Consider the following 14,857-nt stretch of genomic DNA (forward strand, 5'->3'; position numbering starts at 1 on the left):
ATGTTCATTCGCCTACATCTAGGGCATCTCCATTGACCTCGCCGGGGCTGAGGGAGCTTTCTCCCAGATGCAGTCTAGCACTCATGCTAAATTCAGAAGACAGTATGCCTTCAACCCACACCTTTACGGGGTCGGGTGACTACCAGCCTCTGGCTGTTCCCAGGATGCCCTCTCTCTCAGCTAGGGAGCCACCGATCACGGGTCTCCTACCCAGAGGTGGTTGGGGAGATTCTGTAATGATTTCCCGGGAGGAGTACTCCCTTTTTACAAGGTGGTTAGAGGAGCGGGAGCATACCCCCCCCCGAACGAATCCAAAGAATGGAGACAGCCGTGCAGACTACCGTGCAGACTACTGTGATTCCAGTGCAGTGAGCAGAAACGGCCGTACAAAGCACTGTACCTATGCCTCCGCAGCGTACAGTCTCACTTCAAACATACTTACCACACTGGTCAACTCTTCCACTGCCACCACAATGTTCAGTTTCACTGCAGACCAACATACCGCTCAAAGCAACCCAGCCTATACCCTCCACCCGCTGCCAGACAGCAACTCAAACAACCCATACTCAAGAACCAGTTAAAGTGACTTCTACATCTGTTAGCAACTCACCTGTTTCATCCAAGGGTGATGACGACGACGACGATATAGAGGATCACTATAACTCAGACTCGACGGGGGGAGATCCGGAAGACCCAGAGGCAGCTGCTTTCCCGGATCCGGATGTTGCTGCGATTCCATCAATTTCGCCCAATGAGGAAATGAAATGTTACCATCAGCAGGTGGCAGAAATAGCAATAGCAATAGCAATAGCACTTACATTTATATACCGCTTTATAGCCAGAGCTCTCTAAGCGGTTTACAATGATTTAGCATATTGCCCCCAACATTCTGGGTACTCATTTTACCGACCTCGGAAGGATGGAAGGCTGAGTCAACCTTGAGCCCCTGGTCAGGATTGAACTTGTAACCTTCTGGTTACAGGGCGGCAGTTTTACCACTGCGCCACCAGGGGCTCACGAGTCCTGGGTCTACACATGAAAGAAAAAACCACTGACTTAGAGGACCCGGTATATAATATGATGCGGTCAGCCTCAGACCTACAACCTGTTTACCTGCCTATGCTACCCCATATTTCAAGAGCAGCTAAGTCAGCGTGGGAGGTGTTGTAGACTTCTACACCTACTTCCAAACGTCTGGAGGCTTTGTATTGGATACAGGAGGAAGAAAATGCTTACCTGATGCACCATCCTGCTCCTAATTCATTAGTGGTGGATTGTGCGACAACTTCTAAGGGCGGCAAAAGACATACAACACCAGCAGATAAAGAAGGCTGCAAGCTGGACGTACTTGGCAGGTGAACTTACTCTTCCGCATGCTTGTCAATCAAAATAGCTAATTATGTAGCATGCCAGGCAAGATACACACATTCCCTCTGGGAGGCGTTGTATGATCAATGTATTGCGTTAGAACCAGGGGAGTTTGTTAAAAGATTCGAGACGGTGTTTGCAAAGTCGACTGCAGCCACCTGCTAACAATTGCCGATCGCAAAGTGTTTGGCAGAATCCGAGTCTCGAACATTGACGTCATCTATTATTTTAAGAAGGCATGCCTGGTTGTGTGTGACGGGACTACAACAGGACATGAAAGATCGGATTGAGACTCTGTCCTTTGATGGTGCTGGTCTCTTTTCTGACAAAACAGATGACAACATGGAACAGTGGAAGAAATCCTGAATTACGGCTCGATCTTTCACTAATCCAAAGTATTCTAGCAGATACAGACCATACAATCAGTATAATCAATATCAGAACCACCAGAGCTCTTATCGCCGTTCTGACGAGGGATTTTAAACAACCTAACCAACGCTACAGTGGTAACAACAGGCGGCCCTTTTATCCTAGGAATAGGGCGAACCAGACTTCTCAAAATAAGAGAACGCCGCAAACAAAGCAGCAGCTTTGATCGATCACAGAACCCACCGACACCGAGCGAAATACCTCTTCTATGCAACAACAAGCACTTAAGTACCAGGAACACCATCTCCTTGAACACAGCCAGAGTTACCATCAAACTGGCACGCCATGCCCAAGCATGGCACCATATAACATAAGATCAGTGGGTCTTGCACATAGTATCAACGGGATATGTGCTGGAGTTCAAGGAGTACCCGCTGTTCCTGGGTCTCAAATACACTCCATGGGGAGAATTGGATTGCAACGCTCGACCTAAAAGATGCATGCTTCCATATAGGCATTCAGGAGAATCACCGCAAATATCTCCGCTTCACCATGGGGAATGAGATTTATCAGTACAACTTATCAGCTTTTCAGCCTCGTCACCGCCCCGAGAGTGTTCACAAAATGCATAGCGGTGATAATAGCCTATCTTAGGGTACAGGGTGTGTCCATATACCTTTATTTAGATGACTGGCTTCTGACAGCCAAGACAAGGGAACAATTGCTGAAGCACATAGGCATGGTAACAAACCTGTTGGAGAATCTGGGAATACAGATCAATTGGGAGAAATCCTTTCTCCAACTGGCAAAGTGCCTGCAGTACATCAGCATACAGTTGGATATGACAGCCCAGAAAGCATTCCTTCCGGTGGACCGGTTTGCCTGTCTACGTGCTCTAGTTTTCCGTTGTCAAGAAAAATCCCATACAGAAGGCGAAGACAGTACAAGTGATGTTGGGCCTGATGGCTTCCTGCACCACCACAGTCCTGTACGCAAGGTTGCGGATGTGCAAGGTACAGCTCTGGTTTCTAAGGGCCTACAAGCCAAGATTCGAGCCTCAGTCCAGATGGGTTGTTCTTCCAGGGAAGGTTTTGGACTCGCTGGATTGGTGGACAAAAGAATCAAATATGCTCAATGGCATGCAGTTCACGCGCAGGAACCGGCGTCAATGGTGACCTCCGATGCTTCCATGCACAGCTGGGGCCCCCACTTGTTACACCACAGAGTTCAGGGGCGGTGGACTCCAAAGGAAAGACTACTACATATCAACTTCCTGGAGCTGCTGGCTGCGTTCAAAGCCCTAGTTGCCTTTCAGAAGCAGCTTATAGGGAAAACCGTCCAGTTACAGATGGACAATACGACAGCCATTGCTTATGTAAACAAGCAGGGTGGGACAGTGTCCAGATCTTTATGCAGTCTCAGTCTACAGTTATGCAACTGGTGCATCCCACATGGGATTTACCCCATTGCCATTCATATCAAGAGCAGCATGAACTGTTTGGCAGACTCACTAAGCAGGGATCTAGTGCTGGAGCAGCACAAATGGGAATTGAATCCAGAAGTACTGGAACAATTGTTCCTGGCTTGGGGCAGACCAAAGGTGGACCTATTTGTGACTTTCGAGAACAGCAAGTGCGAACAGTATTGCTCCCGGATGGGAGTTGGTCCACGGAGCAAGGGCAATGCCTTTCAATATCTCTGGAGCCAGGAGCTGTTTTATGCCTATCCACCCATGCCCTTACTGCCCAGGGTGGTAGCCAAATTCCTACACAACCAAACGAGGGCAATAGTGATTGCACCATGGTGGCCAAGATAGCCATGGTACGCGCAGCTACTCAGACTATTGAGAGGGAAATACAGAAGGCTCCCTCAGTGGACAAATCTAGTCACTCAAGATCAAGGCAGGGTGGTTCACCCCAACCTGTCCGTAATGAATCTCACCGAGTGGAGGATAGGCTTCTGAGGAAGATTCTCCTAAATACCCGTAAGCAGTCCACGAGGCGAAACTACCGGGCAAAATGGCGTAGGTTCGCTGCGCATGCTGCCTCCAGAGGCTATGACCTGAGGGAGGCAAGTCTGAAAGCCATCCTTCTCTACCTGAACACTTTGAAACAGAGTGGCTTGGCAAATGTCTCTATTAAAGTTCATATGGCGGCAATATCTGCGCACCACGATGGGTTGGATGGCAAGACAGTCTTTACCCATCCTTATTGTAAGGACTTTTTAAGGGGCATCAATAACCTATATCCACCAGTGCGGCAGCCAGCCGAGAAGTGGAGTCTCTCCTTAATTCTTTCGTCTCTGACGGAGGCGCCTTTTGAGCCATTAGCAACGGCATCTCTGAAGCTCTTGACCCTAAAGACTCTCTTTTTAGTGGCAATAATCTCCGCCAGGCGAGTAAGTGCGCTATGTGCACTTTGTATTGATGAACCCTATACTAAGATTTATCCAGAAAGGGTCGTCATGCGCTTAGATCCCGACTTCTGACCTAAGGTAGTTACTGAATTTCACCTGAATGCCGAGATTGTGCTGCCTACCTTTTTCAGGGAACCAATGTCTTCACTTGAGTGTGCGATGCATTCACTAGACGTCCAGCGAGCACTTCTCTTCTATTTGAAGGCCACTAGCAGTATTCGTAAAACACCTCGGTTGTTTATAGACTTACAGGGGAAGTTCAAGGGATGTTCTCCAACTTGCCAGAAACTCTCCTTCTGGTTGGTGGAATTGATTAAACTAGCGTATGACCAGCAAGGGGTCAGTCCCCCAGCTGCAATTAAGGTGCACTCAACTAGAGCCTATGCCACATCTGCGGCACATTTGGCGGGCATACGTTTCACTGATATCTGCTCGGCAGCTACGTGGTCATCGCATCAAACGTTTGTAAGGCATGACTCCATAGATGTGCGGGCAGCAAAGGCTGCTGACTTTGGACGGGCGGTCCTAAAGAGGGTGTTACAGTGACTTGCAGGATATGCCCACCACCAGTTGGGTAGCTCACAATTCACCCACTATTTATGGATGATAGAACCACTATCCAGATAAACAGGTTGCTTACCTGTAACAGATGACCTGGTAGTGGTTCCATCATTCATAACACCCTCCCTGCCGTCCCCACATCTAAGTTGGCAAGCCACTGTAATTGCATACACGGGCCGCTGTACCACGACAGCATCATACTGCCATGTTGGTCATCAAGAAACTGATTGCAGAGACGCCCAACCGCCACTAGAGGCTACTACAGTCACGTGCAACAGGCTGTTGCCGGCGCCGCGAGGAGCTAACGAATTCTACCCAAAGCTGATCTGCGCAGGCGCAGAACCCACTATTTATGAATGATGGAACCACTACCAGATCATCTGTTACAGCTAAGCAACCTGTTTTTCTGAGGTAGCAAATCATAGAATATGTTGTAACATTGTGCTGCTGGTTTGAGGGGACAACCCACTTTGCCTTGCCAGCACTGCATTCTGGAATGCATTTCAGAATGGGAAAGGAGGGAAGAAGCAACAGGATTCTATGGGGCAAGATTCTTGGCAGGTTTTTAAATGGAGTTATCGAAATGTCCAAAATAAACAGCGAATCATAATAATATTTGTGGTTTCCTCATAATACCTCCAGCAGTGTTGTCAAACATGGGTCAGACAACACCCCAACCCACACAAACACTTGTTTTTTTGAGCATGTGTGGCTACTAGTACGTAGGCCAATTTAATTGCTTATAATAATTGGCTAGCTATATTGGTGTTTCTGAAAAATAACCATTTGTGGTCTTGAGCAAGACTAGATGAGAGGGCATAATGGGTCTCTCATGCCATTTTTATATATTCTTTTTCTTCTTGTTTTGCATGATTATTAGCTGCCTTGGAGCCTCCATTTTGGAGGGGAAAGGTGGAATATCCCTTTTTAATAAATACATGGTATGCCTACAGAGATCTTGAAGCAATTGCAGCAGCTGCTTTTGCCACTGTTATTTAGGGGTTCCCTTCAGCCTGTATGTGGCTCACACGTGTGCTGCTTTGTTTGAAACACAGGAAGGGTGTTTCACCCATGGAGTAGTGAAGAGAGGGCTAGGTTTTACTTGGGATGAAGCATGTGTATCAACCCCCTGGGGGTATTTAAAAGAGCTTTCTGGATTGGAGCCACAATGCTTAGAAGCATTGTGCCTGATAACTGGGTGTGTTGTGATATTCTTAAAAAGTTTATCTTTCAGTTACTTTTTGGTTTTATGTTTGTTCGAGCAATATGCTTTCATAATGAGTTTTGTTTTCTTTTTTTACACATGAAATAGAGGACAACGTTGAAAACCTCTGCCATGCCTGTACCACTCTCTATCAGGCCTTGGAGAAAGGAAATATGCTTGGCAAGCGATTTAAAAGGCGAACCTTGTTTCTGAAAACTTTATACAAGTTAGTTGATGTTGCTTCAGATCCTCTTGGCCTGAAACTAGCAAAAATTATTCTGGGTGTAAGTTAACTTTTTTAAAAATAGAGATTATGGTGTAATATCATGATTTACACCACAAGTGTGTGGTGGATTGTGGGGATTCCCCTGGCGATGGCCAGGAGCTTTCTTCTGTGTCAGTGCTGCCTGGGAGCAGCCAGTGTTGACACACTTAGCAGTTAGCTTGGGTTAAAGGTGTGCTTGTGCACCCTTGTGGAGGAAGCTCCACAGCCTAGGTGATGCCACCAAAAGATGAATAACTAAGTGATTAAGGCTATCTCTCTGAACTACTCATCTTTCTGACTGTCTCTTCTAGAGATGTGTGCAGCCTCTTGGATCTGAACAATTATGATATAATTGATACTGCTTTGAGAACTTTTTTTGTTGAAACAACCAGTCCTTTACTGCGTTGCAAGTATTTAGTAGTAATAATAGTAGTAGTATACTTGCAATGCAATAAATGACTGGCTGTTTTACAATGATATAATATCTGAGTAAGCACATATGAATAAATTACAGGATAAGTTGGCTATTTGTCGGGGGAGGGGAAGTAATAATACTTTCTGAGGGAAAGAGAATATTAGTGAGGCCATCCATAATTATAACTTTTGAAAGTCTACACCAGTGTTCTTCATTGTAGGGTCTGGTGGCCCTCCTCAACCTTAAGTGCATCCCCCTGACTAATTGTTTATATGGACGGTGTGAAGCTGATATGATAACAAGCCAACCAAGAAGCCAGGAGGCCAGAAGCCAGTGCCAGAAAACCAACCAGCAAAGGAACAACTGGCCTCCAAAATGGAGCTCGAAATGTTTTGATCGAAATGGGGTTGTTCTGCTCTGAGCTTAAAACAGGAACTTTATTTAAAGGGTGTACTATTTCGAGCTTAAAACACACAAAATAGCCTTAACAAGTCAAAACATTTCACTGTCGGAAGGTTCTGCACATCCCTAACCTAAAGCTCAAGTACAATGGGTGTCTCAGCAGTGAAACTAATCTGCATGGGATTGACTTTAATATCTTCATTTATTGACCCCAAACACAGGCCTGCTAGGTAGAGGAGCCCCCTTTATTTCTGACTGGGCTTCTATGCCTATAAGAGCTGCTTGACAGACAGAAGTTCAACATGGGAGGCTTTCCCCCAGCTTGGTGTATGTTTATTGAATGTCTGTATGACATGCCATTGAGTTGTCAGACACCTGCCAGGGAAAAAAAAGTAGCAATCTTCATAATAAATTGTAAGCTCCTGGAGGCACAGCCCTATTCTCTTCCACTTTGGTTTAAGCTTGGTCTTTTAACTTGTTTAGTTTTATTAATCTTTCCCTGTATATTGTATCAATTTTATTAATGTTGTGAGCCACCCCAAGCAGTAGTGTACTGGAGGGATGGGGTATAAATATTTTAAATAAATAAATAAATAATTTTACATATCCTATAAATGTGGTACTTGTATGAATTTGCTCTTTGTATCCTGAGAACTGCAACTCAGTTTAATTGCATTTCACTGTTAGATGAATTGTTCAGCTTGAGTTGCAGAATTCATCAGCATATGAGCTGATGAAAAGTTGCATCCAATTTTATTGTTAACGTTTCATAGTATAGCTGTAATTATGGGATTCATTTGAAATCTAGGAGATGAAAGAATGGAAAGTAAGCCTTGAAGTGCAGAAAATAGCACCTTCTAAAAGTTGCATTATCTGACTTTAGACAAACACGTTTTAAATTAATGGCATGCATAATTACACTGTGAAGGGGTAACTGTGGTGACACAAGAAATATTTGCTTCAAATAACCTGAGATCTTCTAATGTATTTCAAATCTTAAGTACAGATTTTGGGTCACTTGAATCAGATAGGCTTTGTTCAATACAGACCAATTTATTTTAACTTAGATAGGAAGTAGACGCTCATGAAGGGATGGGAGGAAGTGCATATTCCTGAAGCTCGGCAATGTAGTGTAACATGGAGCCCTGAACCAGTCCACAGTATGGAAGGAAAGCAATATGGAAATATCTGTCTGGTGACTTCACTGACATTATTTGTTTCTTTCTCTCTCTCTTTCTTTTTTGTCCCTCTTTGCAGCTGAAAGTGAGTGGAAAGAATCTGCTAAATGTCTGCAAACTGGTATTTAAAATAAGCAGAAATGAAAAAAATGACTCCCTTATTCAGAATGATGGAATATTGGGTATGTACTTTATTTTATAAAGGTAAAGTGTGCTGTCAATTCGATTTGGCACCCACAGAGCCCTGTGGTTTTCTTTTGGTAGAATACAGGAGGGGTTTACCATTGCCTCGTCCTGCGCAGTATGAGAAGATGCCTTTCACATCTTCCTATATTGCGGCTGCCCAACATAGGATTTGAACCAGCAACCTTCTGCTTGTTAGTCAAGCATTTCCCCGCTGTACCACTTAAGGTGACATACACACATTTAGCTCAAAAATGGGGTATCACAGCCTCATTTGGGAGCTAAATCATGCACCTCACATCAGACATGTGGGGGGGGGGTGTCTGAGGTGCGAGGCGCGGCCCCTGAGGGACATTGGCCCAGGTTCTTTGAACCCATCCACTCAGTGGTGGCTCCAACCCTGGGCTAGAGGATTTCTGACGCTGTAACCTGAAATGGGTGTAACACATCTAGCTTTGGCCTATTGTTGGGTCTCAGTCATGCCACACCTGTCAAGCTACTTTTGATTTCAAGGACTTTGAATGAGACTGAAAGGTTTTTTTTAAAAAAAAATCTAGGAAACTGGTGCTGTTTGCCACGTTGCTTTAGAAATTCCTGGGGATTCCTATGTACAGATTTGGTGGGATTTATGCCTCCTACCTGAAGTTATTGGAACAAGCTGAACAGATTTAGACAACTATAATGGGGCCAAGGTAACCTGCTGACTGACAGCACACAGATTTGTTTATATAGAATTTCTTTTCTGCCAGTTGAGTAGTAATCTGAGCACATGGAGAAGTTGGATGACTGTCAGAACTTCCAAAGGAATAGCTGTATTCATCTGTTGCAGCAAAAACAAGGGGTCTTGTGGCATCTTTAGGGCTGGCACATTTATTGTAGCATAAGCTACCTCTGCCATCCTTAAGTTCCTTCAGACAAGAGGGGACCATTATATACACACAGTGCTCAAACTATTTGAAGCCAAGCCACTAGCACAGCTTCTCTGCTGCGCTCAGCCGGATCCCTGCTCCAATTTTGCTCCTCTGGAGCTTATGCAATCAAAATTTCTAAAAGCAGCCCTTCAAGTCCCAAGATGTGTCTAACACCAACTTACGACTGGAGACAGGCTTGATGGAAGTGGAGGTGTCGTAAATCTGTTAGCTCGGCTAACCCAACAGGATTTACAACCCCCTTCAGCACTCACCCTGTGAGTTAACAGAAAGTAGCAGCGAAGTTGCACGAAGGAAAACGAAAGGCTCACAAAGAAAATAGTAAATGAATCAAGTCCCCTGAACTGAACTAGATACCCCCTCTAACGATAACTGAGTAATAACTGAAAAGAAAACAACATAGCAAGGAATGAAAAAGAACAAAGGAGACCACAGTTCTTAAATGCAACCTGTTACTGAAGCTTGAGACAAACTATTCTTGTAGCCTTTTGAATAAAAGTTTTCTTTTTATTTCTTCTTCTTCTTTGTTTTACTTTTTACAAGCCTCTCAGAGTGGGTTTTTAACTCAGTAGCAGAAGGGGGATTTATCTAGTGCAAACACATGCTCAGAAGCTCAGCAGCTATCACTTTTTCTCATTCTGTGTAGGCATATGCATGGAAGGTTTCTTTCTCTCTCTTTTTTTGTATTTGCCCAATACCTAGTTCCAGAGGGACTTAGGATTAAAGCACCACCCAATCCACTGGTCCGGTTCTCTGCAAGATTTAGTGTGGTTGGTGGCAGCATTTTAAATCTACTGGAAATATAGAAAGGTTCTATAAGAAGCCCACCCAGGCAGCTCAGCAGGGATGTCTCAGCATTTTCTCTCCCTCATGTGAGCTAGCTCTGAAACAAAAGCTTTAAACTGCTACATACTTTTTATGCTTTTTTGACCCTATCGTTCCCTTGTACTTTATGCTAGTCTATGACTGTAATAAAGATTGATTGATTTTGTAGCATTCACTTCCGTGGACCAGAACCCACGTTCTTAATTTGTCACAGATTCAATAGCCACCACTTAGCCAGGAAGCTATACCTCACTATGCTAAAGGCATCCTCTTGATCAGCCCTGTGTTTTGAATCAGTTCTGATCTTTAAGGGGATCCATGTTCCTTCGCAGCTGGGTTGTGTGCATGTGCAGAAGCCTCTGCAGAAGAATTACAGTCTCCTTGAGGTGCTCTTAGTCCCACTGTCTTGTGCTTGTGGCACATTATTTTAGGCAGGAGAGCGCCTATTCCTTCCTTTGTGACCGCCACGCTAGCTGCTTCAGGAAACTTCTCTTGTTTGCTCCTCGTTCCTGTAGAGAAAACATTGTTGTTCGTTGTTCTTTTTCTGGTTTTAGACCTTGGACTGTTTTTTTTACTGTTTCTGGCTCTTATCTCTCTCTCTCTCTCTCTCTTTTTAACCTTTGGGCTGCTTTTTCTGACTACTCTCTCAGACTGCTCTTTGGTTTTATTTCTCTGTGTCTTTCCAGTTTTGACCACAGCCTGTTACCTCAACATTTCTCTATACGTTCTTTCTTGGCCCCTCTATGGACTCTAAAAAGACATTTAAGAGGCGCATCTCCTTTAGGGGAACTCTTCTCTCCTTGGACTGGCACAAACAGTGTTTAGGCGAAAGCCACAACATGCGTGCCAGTAAAATTTGTCTGGCTTTTTCGAAGCAGACAAAGAGCAGGAAACTTTGCGGGCGGCCCTGTATGAGACAGTGCTCCGTCCTCCAACACCTATGCCGAGATAGCTGATTCCATCGATGTCGAACGACCACTGTTGCTCGGGAGCCAATTCAACTTTGGCATCTACACCCATCCACCCACCCCATTCCTCATCTTGTTATAAATTCTGCTATTTTGACAACTTGGGTTTATTGTGTCAGTGAGGAGGAAAATGAGAGTATAAGAATAGCATATGATCTATATATATGTTCAAGGTAATCAGAAGCAAAAATAGAGGTTCCCTCTCTTGGGTGCTGAACAGTTATTCAAAATCTTGCTTATAAACAAAAAATGTATTCTTGTTCAAAAATCATTGGCTGGGTTCCAAAGAAAGGGCATGGATGTGTGAAAGCGAGCCAGGTGCACAGTTGGTTCCTGTTATCAAAGAGACAAGTTTTTTTAAAACTGAAATGGAGCATGGTTCTTATGGTTAGGCTTTCAACATTTTAGACACTTTAAGTCACTAACTGTTTAATATAATAACCAATGATTTCCATAAGAAGTGACCTTCATTCAAAGTCAGACAGTTAAGAGCCTTGCTAATTTATTTCTAAAAGAGTTATAAGATTTAAGCTTGCTAGACCACTTAAAAGTAAACTTCAATAAGCATTGTCTTATGTTGTTTCTGTCCTTTATATGAAATAACACCAGGCATAAACATTAACATCAATTTTTCTCACTTTCTCCATAGATTCTCTTCTGGGAGTTCTGAAAGCTGAAGATTTGCAAGCAAACACTGAAGCCTTTCTCTATTGTATGGGTGCTGTAAAATTCATTTCTGGAAATACAAGCCACCTCCATGAGATGGTCAGCAAGGGAACTGTTGAAATACTGGTGCAATTAATGAAGCAGATTAATGAAATTAATGAAAATGATGCACGATTTTCTAGTTCAGGACACCTTTTGGTCCAGGTCAGCATGAAGCTATTATTTCCACAAGATAAGATTTGTGCCAATGTATATCTGGCTGAAGTAATTCTTTATTTAGATGCTGAAAAGACAGTGGCTAGCATTCAGACTAGTGCTGCATTTGTGCAATGAGACAGGATGCATGCACTTCAGTTTGTAGGCCTGTACAAACTTGTGGTGCTCCATGATGTTTCACAAACATAAGTTACATACCAGGTTGTGCAACCTGTTGTCCAATGCATTGTACCAAGTGCCAACACTAGCAGAAGAACTAGTCTGGAACAGACATTCCTTTCTTTGTGCAACATCATTGGGCTATGCCCTTGTGCTAGCAGTGCAGCAGCATTACTCTGGTGCAACTCTGGTCTGGATGTAAGCCACTGTTATCAATCAAAATCTAACTGTGACTAATTTAAATCATACTGATCTCAATGGGCTGTAGTTGCAAAGAACTTTTAGTGGATTGTACTTCTGCATGCAAGAGTTTGTTCCAACAGATACATGACAAAGCTATAACGTTCTACCAAGCAACTCAATTGATCTGTTCAGTAATCAGTACTATGCGTTCTTAAAACTAGTGAGAAAAGTCTAAAGCAGAGATGATTAACTCCTGCATTTCCAGGAACCACTCTGTTATTTAGACTGTAGGCTGGAACCAGTGCCTTCTTGTTCTATCAGACCACTGGAGCAAGCCCACAATGCCTCACCATGAGGCAAGGGGCTATTTGCACACCTTTTTCAGCATGAACTCCTTGCCCTGGGACAGCTGTGCTGGTCCTTGCTTTATAAGGCAGCTTCTGCTCCCTCCAGTTTTGCTGCCCCATCGAATGTAGGACCACCACAACAAAAGACCATGGTGGTGAAATTGATACAGCAAGAACGAGAAAGCACTGGTGTGCGCTGGTCCCAGGACAAGGATGGAGTATGCCTTTCTTGTTGTGCTGCCTCTCATTTTGCTAGCCTATCGTCCAAGTCTTTGGGACCAGACAAATTGCATCCTAGGGTACTTTCTGATGTACTCTTAGGATCACTGCTAATAATGTTTGATAAATTCTGTTCACAAGATTGAAGATGGGTAAATGCTTCCCCAATCTTTCCCTAAAAAGGGAGATAAAGAAGGATTTGGGAAATTACAAACTGGCCAGTCTGACTTCGGTATCAAGGAATATACTAGAACAGATGATAAAGCAGACTTTGTAAGCATCTTGATAACAATGCAGTGATTAGTAAAAGTCAGCATGGATTTGTCAAGAATAAATCCTGCAAATCCTTTTTAAAAATAAAAAAAAAAATCAGATTACTAGCTTAGTGGATTGTGAGAATGCTTTGGACATAATTTAACTTGATTTCAGCCAACAATTTGAGAACGTTTTGCATGATATTTTGATTAGCAAACTGATCTTATGTGACCAGATGATGATTAGGGGAATCTTTTCAATTGAGAAACTTCTTCATGGCAAGAGCAGTTCAAGAATGAAGCCATTCACCTGGGGGAGTTGTGGGCTTTTCCTGGCTGGAGGTGTTTAAGTAGAAGCTGGAACATCTGTTGGGAGTCCTCTAGCTGTGGATTTCCTGGACTGAGCAGGGGGCTGGACTAGATGGCCTATACGGCTGCCTCTCATTTCTATGATGTTTAAAGTAACATTACATACTCCCACACACAGGATGGTCCCCGTACAAGGCACATGCAGTATGACCCAAGAGATTTTGATGAAAGACTTTTGTGCATTGTGGAAAAATAGAATTCTTAATGCTGAAGAAAGCAGTCATTCCCCATCATGACTCCCCTTTGCCTATTCCAGCACCATGTACCAACTGTGACTATCACTTCTGGGCTGCATCTAGTTTTTGTATTGGATTGGTGGCATAAAAGGAGCACCAACTCACAGTGCTATGTAGCTGTGATATCTCAAGTTTGCTGTCCTTTCAAATCAGGGAATGGCACGCACACTGTATGCCTATCTTATGAAAAAAATCAGATGTCATTAACTCTTTCAGCCAAACTGTCGATGCAAACGGCTTAATAACTGATTGCCTCATTAGTGTCATACAGTATGTGTATGTCATACAGTATGTACAGTATGTCATACAGTAGTGTCATACAGTATGTGGGCTGCTTTTTGAAGGCTTCCTGGAAACTTCAAAATACAACTGCTGCACTATTAACTGGGACTAGTGATATGGTACACAGCTTAACAGTTCTTAAAAGGACGGAGCTTAAAGCCTTTACTTAGCTGACAACTGCAGCAAAGACCTAGCTTTCAAGTAAACGAGCTCTACATATTGTAAACAGCCAGTAAAACTAGCTATTCGGGTAGAAGGCCAGCAGGGGGAGGGGGGTGCTTCCCAGTGTATTGCACAGAGTGTTTCATGTATGACTATCTGCCTGAGGGGCAGAAGTTCTGGATGTGTGCTCAGTGCAAAGTGTTCCTGGTTGTGTGCTTTTTGCACCAAGCTTTCAAGTTTGTTCCCTCAAGGTGGCTGACCTGGAGAAGCTCAGGGAAGCAGAGAGCTTTGTGAGTAAGACCCTCAGGGATGTGATACAGGCATTCCATTCCCAGGCTGACAGTCCTCTGCTGTCATGGAGAATGAGGGTCTTGGGGAAGGAGGACATCAGTCTGAGGAAGAGGGGAATGCTCTCTTAGAAGGGACCCCTTACTTGGGTGATGCACCCATATCCTCTTGCACAGGGAATACTCCTCCAGGGGTTGGAGGCCTCCTATTAGTGGGTGATTCAATTGTTAGGGGCATAGAAAGATGGGTTTGTGACCCATGTGTAGACTGCATGGTGACTTGTCTGCCTGGTGCGAAAATCTAGGAGCACCAGAGGCTTACACAGAATCATTATGGGTGACAATACGAAGACTGAAAGTAAATGTTTTATTAGGGATGTGCTATTGCCCTCTGG

General features: G+C 43.9%; 1 protein-coding gene across 7 annotated transcripts in view; it reads left to right on the top strand.

Annotated features, from left to right (window-relative positions):
• ARMC2 (armadillo repeat containing 2) overlaps positions 1-14,857 on the top strand; it is an 85,157-nt gene that overhangs the window by 19,130 nt on the left and 51,170 nt on the right. For all 7 annotated transcript variants that reach the window (XM_053297136.1, XM_053297320.1, XM_053296959.1 and 4 more), the window contains exons 8-10: positions 6,026-6,201; positions 8,257-8,359; positions 11,732-11,952. In XM_053297136.1, coding sequence (XP_053153111.1) covers positions 6,026-6,201; positions 8,257-8,359; positions 11,732-11,952 — 500 coding nt within the window. The remainder of the gene's footprint in view (positions 1-6,025; positions 6,202-8,256; positions 8,360-11,731; positions 11,953-14,857) is intronic.

The sequence above is a fragment of the Hemicordylus capensis genome, chromosome 1 (assembly GCF_027244095.1).
Source record: "Hemicordylus capensis ecotype Gifberg chromosome 1, rHemCap1.1.pri, whole genome shotgun sequence".
Classification (NCBI taxonomy): Eukaryota; Metazoa; Chordata; class Lepidosauria; order Squamata; family Cordylidae; genus Hemicordylus; species Hemicordylus capensis.